Source organism: Palaemon carinicauda, chromosome 36 (genome assembly GCF_036898095.1).
Source record: "Palaemon carinicauda isolate YSFRI2023 chromosome 36, ASM3689809v2, whole genome shotgun sequence".
NCBI classification, from domain to species: Eukaryota; Metazoa; Arthropoda; class Malacostraca; order Decapoda; family Palaemonidae; genus Palaemon; species Palaemon carinicauda.
The window spans coordinates 60,782,775-60,793,206 of record NC_090760.1 but is presented as its reverse complement, the minus strand read 5'-3'; the positions used below and the strand labels follow the sequence as shown (position 1 = coordinate 60,793,206).

Below are 10,432 nucleotides of genomic sequence, written 5' to 3'. Positions count from 1 at the left end.
AGTTGTGGAAAGTCTTGGTGGATGGTTTGGCTACCACGTGCAAGATTTTTCTTTTTTAGTTGAAATGCCGTTCATCACCACGAAGACCATTTTACAGCGAGTGCCCCTTTTTCAGTTTTTTGCATCTTTTGGCCAAGTAATTTTTCCGTAAGAAATTGCCAAATAGTGTCGCAAAACTTTTGCTTTTTTAGTGTTTGAAAGTGTGTCTAGATGATCTGGCTACCCATGCGTGACTTTGTTTTTCCCAGATATGCCGTAGATATTGGTATGTGGGGTATTTTCCTGCGGTTGCCAATTTCTGTTTTTTTTTCAATATTTGTGAAAATTTACTACATAGTAAGGAATTGCCTTATAGTATTGATTTTTTTTTCATGTTTATTTGTTGGAAAGTGTGCCATGATGGTTGGGCTACCACGTGCATGAATTTTTTTTTATCTGGGATGCCGTATATTAGAATGTTGGCCATTTTTCCGCGAGTGCCCCTTTTTCAGTTTTTTTCATTTCTTGGCTGAGTCATTTTTCCGTGAGAAATTGGCAAATAGTGTCGCAAAACTTTTATTTTTATAGCATTGGAAAGTGTGTATAGATGATCTGGCTACCCATGCGTGACTTTGTTTTTGCCAGATACGCCGTAGATATTGGTATGTGGGGTATTTTCCTGCAGTTGCCAATTTCTGTTTTTTTTCAATATTTGTAAGAATTTACTACGTAGTAAGGAATTGCTATATAGTATTGATTTTTTTTTTCATGTTTATTTGTTGGAAAGTGTGTCTTGATGGTAGGGCTACCACGTGCATGAATTTTTTTTTATCTGAGATGCCGTATATTAGAATGTTGGCCATTTTTCCGCGAGTGCCCCTTTTGTTTGTTTTGCATTTTTTTGCTTAGTCATGTTACCGTAAGAAATTGGCATATAGTGTCGCAAAAATTTTATTTTGTTAGCATTGGGAAGTGTTTCTAGATGATCTGGCTACCCATACTTATCTCTTTTTTTAGCCAGATATGGCGTATATATAGGTATGTGTTCAATTTTCCTGCGATTGCCACTTTTTCGTTTTTTCCCATTTCTTTCAAAATTACTACGTACTAAGGAACTATCACAGAGTAATGATTCATTTAGATTTCTTTTTGTCGGAAAATGTGCCTTGATGGTTTGCCTACCACGTGGCTGAAATTTTTTTTTTCTGAATTGCCCACCATTAGCACGTTACCATTTTTCATCGAGTGCCCCTTTTTATTTGTCTTGCATTTTTTTGCTTAGTTATGTTACCGTAAGAAATTGGCAAATAGTGTCGCAAAACTTATATTTTTATAGTGTTGGAAAGTGTTTCTAGATGATCTGGCTACCCATGCCTACCTTGTTTTTAGCCAGATATGGCGTATATATAGGTATGTGTTCGATTTTCCTGAGATTGCCATTTTTCCGTTTTTTCCCATTTCTTCCAAAATTACTACGTAGTAAGGAACTATCACAGAGTAATGATTCATTTAGATGTTTATTTGTCGGAAAATGTGCCTTGATGGTTTGCCTACCACGTGGCTGAAATTTTTTTTCTGAAATGCCCACCATTAGCACGTTGCCATTTTTCATCGAGTGCCCCTTTTTATTTGTTTTGCATTTTTTTGCTTAGTCATGTTACCATAAGAAATTGGCAAATAGTGTCGCAAAACTTATATTTTTATAGTGTTGGAAAGTGTTTCTAGATGATCTGGCTAACCCATGCCTACCTTGGTTTTAGCCAGATATAGCGTATATATAGGTATGTGTTTGATTTTCCTGCGATTGACACTTTTTCGTTTTTTCCCATTTCTTTCAAAATTACTACGTAGTAAGGAACTATCACAGAGTAATGATTCATTTAGATGTTTATTTGTCGGAAAATGTGCCTTGATGGTTTGCCTACCACGTGGCTGAAATTTTTTTTTCTGAAATGCCCACCATTAGCATGTTGCCATTTTTCATCGAGTGCCCCTTTTTATTTGTTTTGCATTTTTTTGCTTTGTCATGTTACCGTAAGAAATTGGCAAATAGTGTCGCAAAACTTATATTTTTATAGTGTTGGAAAGTGTTTCTAGATGATCTGGCTACCCATGCCTACCTTGTTTTTAGCCAGATATGGCGTATATATAGGTATGTGTTCGATTTTCCTGCGATTACCACTTTTTCGTTTTTTCCCACTTCTTTCAAAATTACTACGTAGTAAGGAACTATCACAGAGTAATGATTCATTTAGATGTTTATTTGTCGGAAAATGTGTCTTGATGGTTTGCCTACCACGTGGCTGAAATTTTTTTTTCTGAAATGCCCACTATTAGCACGTTGCCATTTTTCATTGAGTGCCCCCTTTTATTTGTTTTGCATTTTTTTGCTTAGTCATGTTACCGTAAGAAATTGGCAAATAGTGTCGCAAAACTTATATTTCTATAGTGTTGGAAAGTGTTTCTAGATGATCTGGCTACCCATGCATGACATTGTTTTTTGCCTTAGATATATTGGTAGGGGATCCATTTTTCATCGAATGGTTATTTCTAATTTTTTTTAATTCTTTGCAGTTATCAAAATGGCGAGCAAGAGAGAATCATTGGGCTTGGATGCCATAAATCAGCTCTTAGAGCAGTTAGATAGCGATGTGGATGATGCATTGGAGATCGAAGACGTCACTGACGATGAATATTTCAATATTGATGAGTTGGAGCAAGAGGTCAGGCAGGAACAGGAGGTGACCCCTAATCCTGAAATTATCGGCTTAGGCAATGGAGATGGAGAAGCCGACGACGATGTGGGGGAGGAAGAGGGGGTTGGGGCTTCTGGTTCTCTTGTTGTCCCAGCCAGCATAATAGCAACTCCTGTGCCATCTACTTCACGTGGTCAGCCCCCAGCAACGGTACCTCAGCTCACGCATGTGGAGGAGAAAAGCAGAAAGAGGAGAAGGGGGGAGCTACAGGCAGCCAGGGGGACGGCAATCACCCGGATAGATGCTGAATCGGTTGAAGGTCCCGACCGTACTGTTTGGCATAGAGACCCTTCTCTCACGTTGGGAGCGAGCAAAGTGTCCGACATTTTCTCGCTCTTTTTGAGCGACCGCATGCTAGCCGAGGTTGTTTTGCATTCTAATGAACGCCTTGCCCTATTGAGGAGTCATTACCATCATAGGGGCAACATTGCCCTCAGGGACATTGACCTGAGGGAACTGAAGGTGTTTATTGGTATCCTAATAATAACAGCAGTGAGGTCAGACAACCATACACCGACCTTGGACATGTGGAACCTCACAGAGGGAAATCCTTTGTAAAGATGTAAAATGAACGAGCGTCGTTTCACCCTGTTGGTGAGGGTTCTTCACTTCGATGATTCGGCCACCAGAGCAGAGAAGGTGAAAATGGATCGCCTCGCACCCATTAGAAAACTCTTCGATCACGTGGTGACCAATTGTCGAAGCAATTATAGCCCAGGACCACATGTGACTGTGGATGAACAGCTTGTCCCTTTCCGGGGGTGCTGTCCATTCAAGATGTACATTCCAAATAAACCTGCTAAGAAAGTAAAATTCTTTGTTTTTTATATTTGCACATGTTATTATTGTTTTGTATTTTTGAAAAATTGTTTATTTATTATATATATATATATATATATATATATATATATATATATATATATATATATATATATATATATATATATATATATATATATATATATATATATATATATATACATATAAATATATATATCTATATATATATATATATATATATATATATATATATATATATATATATATAGATATATATATTTATATGTATATATATATATATATATATATATATATATATATATATATATATATATATATATATATATATATATATATATCTATATCTATATATATATATATATATATCTATATATATATATATATATATATATATATATATATATATATATATATATATATATATATATATATATATATATATATATTTATATATATATATATATATATATATATATATATATATATATATATATATATATATATATATATATATATATATATATAGATATATATATATATATATATATATATATATATATATATATATATATATATATATATATATATATATCTATTTTGTGAAGTAAAGAACTTGCTATATGATTTACGTATCTAAAATATAATATATCATCTATTCTATCTCTATCTATCTCTATCTATGTATAACTTGGTCATTTATTTATCTGATAATTTTTCTTTCGTATTTGTAAATGTTTTTCTTATATATTTATTATTATTATTATTGTTATTACTATATTGATTAGTAATATAATTGTATATTGTGTATTTGAAAAAATTTTTTTTTATCTTTTTACCTTTATTAGTTACTAATTCTATTTCCCTTCTTCTAGGTATGGTATCAAGATTGTATTGGCGTGTGATGCCGATACCCATTACATGTGTAATGCGATTGCCTACTTGGAGAAGGACACTGTCCAGATACCAAGAGGATCGACGCTTGGAGAAGTTTTTACATCGGATCTTGTGGCACCTTTTCAGAGAAGTGGCCGCACAGTGACGACGGATAACTTTTTCACGTCGCTACCGCTCGCTTTGTCACTCTTGGATAAGGACATGCATTTGTGTGGCACCATTCGCCAAAAGCCTTATATTCCTAAGGAACTTATGGAGAAGGTGCTTCCCCCAAAGGCCTCAGTGGCAGTGTTCAATTACGAACACAATCTAACTCTACAGTGTCAGCAAATTAGTAGGACTAAGAAGGTGATGCTGTTGAGTTCCCTGCATCATGATCCGTCTGAAGTCGAAAAAAGGAAGACCGACATTCAGATGTTTTATAATGCGACCAAGGGAGGTGTAGACACATTCGACCAGATGTGTTCTACATCTAGTTGTATTCGTAAGTCACGACCCTGGCCTCTCTTTTACAGGATATTGAATATAATAATGGTAAATTCTCATATTCTCTATACGCGCTTGCCCTTCGCCAAGACAATGCTAAGGCGAACGTTCCTCAGAGATATCGCCTACGAGTTGTGTGCTCCCCAGGCAATACATCGGTATCTAACGTCACACAGTTTGTCGAAGGGACTCCGTCAAGTCATGGTGGATACTTTCAAGATACCTGAGCGGGAACCACCAAGACCTCAAATTGCCGTTGGCCACATAAAACTCCCTAAAAGGATTCGCTGTCACAGCTGCCCACCTAGGGACGACCGCAAGACAAACTCTGCATGTCTCCGGTGCAAGAGTCCTGTTTGTCTGATCCACCAGAGTGTCCTCTGTCCAAACTGTAGCGTCTGTCCAAACTGTAACGCAGCGTTATTCGTAAGTTACAACATGAAAATTTTGTTTACTTCTTTTTTTATTGAATATCATCAAATTTTTTTTAGCTAAAATATTATATTGTTTTACATTTTTTTTTTCGATTTTATTTCCCTTCAAATTTTTTTTTTTTTGGGTCAGAATTCTAATTTTATAGTCGTTAAATAATCGACAATCATCCAGCAACCCACCATACAATTTGTATGCATATCCAAGAATAATTAGATTACTAAATAACACCTTGAAATTGACATACCCTTCCTACATTTCAGGTGGCAGATTAGGGAGTCTGAGTCAGTGTGGTTGGCGGCCATTTTGTGGACATATCCGAAGCATAAGTTGCCCTTTCTTTATATATTCCTGTTCCCTATAGAATTTGTGATGTTTTGGAATATTTTTACCTGCATAAATATCATATTATATATTAAATATATGTATTTTTTTACGAAATTTCTAAGTACTCAAAAAATGCCCTTTAGATATGGCCCCTGATATAAATGTAATTTACAAAATAATGAAGATTTTTTTACATATTTCTATTTTAGGATAACATGTGCTTATTCCCTAAAAAAATTAGCTACTTCCTATTTCATTTGGGTACCAAAAAAAAATTCATGAAATTTGGACAAATTTTTTTGGCCAAAAAAAGTTACCCTTTTTTTCTCACTTCAGATCTTCACCTCCATGGGTCTGACTTCATCCAAAATACATCAAGATGTGTCCTGAACATTCAAGAATCAATTCCTAAAAGGATTTGTGTATATATGAATTTTTATGTAAGGTCTTTTTTTTCTACTAGATTTTTTAAATATTTATAATAAATAGTTTTTATGCAGATGAGTAGTATTTATCTTTACAGTAGATTTAAACATTCATTGATTTTTTTTGGCAAAAAAAAAAAAGGTTACTGCAAAAACAGATTTTTCAAGAATTTTTTTTTTTTTTGCGTCGGAGTTGCGCGCGACCGAGTATACCCTTATAGGGGTGTCCGAGTAGCGTACCTATCCAGGGTTAAGTTATCTCACCTGCCAACTGAAGGCTCTAAATATGAGGTTATAGGGCCGGGGCAAACATCCAGCAGCAATACTAGGTGTGGTCACAGGATTTCAAAACAAGATTACATGACTTTCCTTACCATTTGTGCATTTTCCAAGCCTTAGAAAAGCCACACTTGACAATTCAGAACTGTTGCAAAGTCACTTTAGGGAATTCATTGAAAGATTTCGGAAAGGAGTTTAAGTCAATATTTATGGATGTAATGAGGTAGAAGGAAATCTTCACTTTGATTGAGACCCCATTTAATGTGCATGTTACAAGTTCTATACTTGCTGAACTTTGCCCTGGCCGTGCTTCTACGAAATCTGAGATCTTCGAGCTGTATGCAAATGAAACGTTGATATTAATTTTAAAAGCAGGTGAGGAAAATTTCTGTCATATGGCACTTGATATGAACTACCCAGTTTTGAAGCAGACTGCGCAAAAAAAGTCATGTACTATTTTGAATCTACATTTTCAACTATGATTATCGTCAAGAAGAAAAAGAGAAATACAGTAGTCACTTGTGCACATTTGCATATATTAATAAAAAATAGCAGTAACAAATTACAAGCACCATCTTGACGGAAGAAAAAAAATGAACAGTTGGCTCATTTCAGATCATCACAGAATCGAATGAAGGTACCATATTTGATTGTTGAAAGTTTTTGAGGAGTACTTAAAATTTCAAAGTAGAGCATGTTAAGTATTCTAGTAACGGTAGTGAGGTTAAAAAAAAAAAAGCCAGGAATGACGGAGAGTATATTCAGACAGGAAAGCAGATAAGTCTGACAAAGCTATGAATTCAGAGAGTAGCTATTGTGTAAGAACTGCTTAGAGAATTATTAATTAAATCTCTACTGGGGCAAAGACGAAGATGCATATACTTATCAAAAAGTGAGATGGATATGTCATAACAACAGAAGATGAAGAAAGGTAACGTTTGGTGGAACACTTAAGTGAGGTAATGAATATGGGATATGAAGATAATTTGATTGATATACCTGAAGTTGAGGAGGACCTTGATGTGCCTATAAATGAATTCAGTATGTTTGAAGTCGAAGCTATCATTATAAAACTCGAGAGATGGAAAGCCCCCTGGATACGATGGAATAACTGCCGAGATGATATTCTCGAAATATTAAATGACTCCCAGAATACTCACAAGATTATTTTGTAGAATGTGGCGTGAAATGACAAAACCTGATGAATGGCAGCAAGGAGTAATAATTACCGTGGCCTCACACTTTCGTCAGTTGTTATGAAAATATATTGTTGTATGCTCATTCTAAAGAGACTAGAGAGAAAAAAATGATGAAAATCTGAGAGATATACAAGCAGGATTTAGAAAAGATAAAAGTTTTCATTTCAAGACATGTGGTACAATATGTGTGAAATATAGAAATCCATTTTTTTGTGGCATTTGTAGACTCCAAAAAGCTTTTGATATTGGCCACTAGGCAATTTTTGTGTAGTCCTGCGTTATTATGAAGTTTCTCTTGAATATGCAAATTCTTTTCATGAGCATAGCAAGTGCAAAGTTAATGTTAGTGTAGTTCTATAAAAAAAGTCTCCAGTGAACCGCTAAATAATACAAGGGATTGTTTTGTCCCATATGTTTGTCCTCCTCATGGATTTTTCAATGCATGGATTAGTTGGAGATGGTGGAAAAAGATTGGACTGGATCAGTAACAAGAATATAGCTGACTTAAATTATGCTGATGACGCTGTCCTTATCAGCAAAACACCACAGGAATTCTTACCAGAAGGCATGCAATATCCGATGGGGTTGGAGTAAGATAAATACAAGAAAGACAGAGATGATGGGAGCGGAATATGCAATGAAAGACGAAATATCTTTGGAAGGAAAAAAGGATCAATGATATTTAGGAACTAAGATCTCTAATAGATCTTTAGCTATGCCAAGTCAGATCTGATTTACTGTATTACTTCTCCAAAGGGCATAATCTCTCTCTCCCTTCAATTAGCACGTCTACAATCATCATTGATCTAGGGTTTGTCCGAACGAGAAGGGATATGTTTGAGCAGATTTCCATATCAGGGGACACCAGTCTTAATCGTTTCTATATATTTGGGAACAAATAAAATGCAAAATATGACTAAAATTTCCATTCCAATGTAGCAGGAACTATATATATATATATATATATATATATATATATATATATATATATATATATATATATATATATATATATATATATATATATATATATATATATATATAAAAATATATATATATATATATATATATATATATATATATATATATATATATATATATATATATATATATATATATATAAATGCGCCCACATACCATACGTACATGTACACAGTATTTATATAATGTATACATATACATGTATGTGCGTGTAATTACATATTTATAAAGTCATCTAATCATTAGCCATGAACATGGAACTATGAATCAGCTACCGTGAATGGTTTATAATTGGTAAAATAATCACCGTTTTTAATTTAGAATAAATAGCACACGAATTCCAATGCAATGGAATACCGACTGGGCTTCCGGCCTTGTAACCTGATCATACCAGAAGCTTCTCCGACATAGAGGGGAGATCAATATCTAGAGAGCTAGACGCATGCTGAAGGGGAGACTTTTTAATTCCCAAGGGGTGAAGAATGAGAGTGCTTTAATTACTCTATAGGAGTCAAGAGAGGAAGGTCTTGTTAGTTTTTAATGTAGTCCTCCAGTTCTTGTTAGTTTATGCACTAATGACACACTTGACGGTCGGTCACCCTTCCTCGGTTATACGTTGCCTTAACAATAACGTTCAAACGATAATAAACTGATAAAGGAAGAGCATGAAAAAAAAAATCATTCATGAAAAACTTGGGATTTCCAATGTAAATTTGATGTCGACCATTTCTAACAATTTCTGACAATACATAATAAAGATCTTTTGGTAATTTGACTAATTAACAGGCAACGATTTTGCTTATCAAATTATTTCCAAGTAATATGGCTATTATACGTAAAATTTTTAAGACATTTTTATATCAGCTAGAATACACAGATTGATTTTCAGAAACCAAAGCCATATCATTTGTAGCCCTAGTTTTAATTAATATGATGAGGGACTCATCCTGAAATTAATAAAAATAATAGGTGTTTTTGAAAAAGATAATGGATTCAATTGCGTTGAGAGAGAGAGAGAGAGAGAGAGAGAGAGAGAGAGAGAGAGAGAGAGAGAGAGAGAGAGAGAGAGAGAAAACTATATTTAGTGCAAATGGGATACAATGTCATCATCAACGTATTATACGATTCTATTTCTGATAATTATCAACAGCTCTTTATATACACACACACACACACACTATATATATATATATATATATATATATATATATATATATATATATATATATATATATATATATATATATATATATATATATATATATATATATATGCCTAAAAATCACAGGAAAACGTGATGCTCAGATGCAGAAGAACCACAGGGAAAATGAAAATATGAAATATACGATTAAGTCCTGACTAGTTTCGTGATACTTCTTCAGAGGACTAATTTATTGAGAGAGGTTTCTTTACATTTTATAGGTGAAATAAACGTATGACTATACATATAGAGGCTTACAGAACAATGACACTCCCATACCAGCTACCTGGGCTGTGATCAGGTCTTTACTGAGTGGAGATCAAACTTCATTAGACACCTGCAAAAAAAGGTCCTTTCTGGTGACAGGTAAATTCTTGTTTTTGACTTTCAATACAGTTTATTTATTTGAATAACGGTAGCTTTATCTATACAAATATATAAAACAAATTGTATGTATATATAAAACAAACACACACACACACACACACACACACATATATATATATATATATATATATACAGTATATATATATATGTATGTATATATATATATATATATATATATATATATATATATATATATATATATATATATATATATATATATATATATATATATACAAAGACATACATATGTATACACAGACAGGCATTCATACACACATGCATGAT

At 33.6% G+C, this 10,432-nt stretch overlaps 1 protein-coding gene across 1 annotated transcript; it reads left to right on the top strand.

The window, feature by feature from the left end:
* The first annotated feature begins 4,996 nt into the window (after window positions 1-4,996).
* LOC137628440 (uncharacterized) lies at window positions 4,997-5,675 on the top strand. Its single transcript, XM_068359588.1, has 2 exons — window positions 4,997-5,342; window positions 5,612-5,675. The coding sequence occupies exons 1-2, from the start codon at window positions 5,010-5,012 to the stop codon at window positions 5,621-5,623; spliced, it is 345 nt and encodes a 114-aa protein (XP_068215689.1). The 5' UTR covers window positions 4,997-5,009; the 3' UTR covers window positions 5,624-5,675.
* The last annotated feature ends 4,757 nt before the right edge of the window (window positions 5,676-10,432 follow it).

What these genes read in the sequence shown, in the direction of transcription:
- LOC137628440 (XM_068359588.1), top strand. Translation starts at nt 5,010, where the DNA reads ATGCTAAGGCGAACGTTCCTCAGAGATATCGCCTACGAGTTGTGTGCT.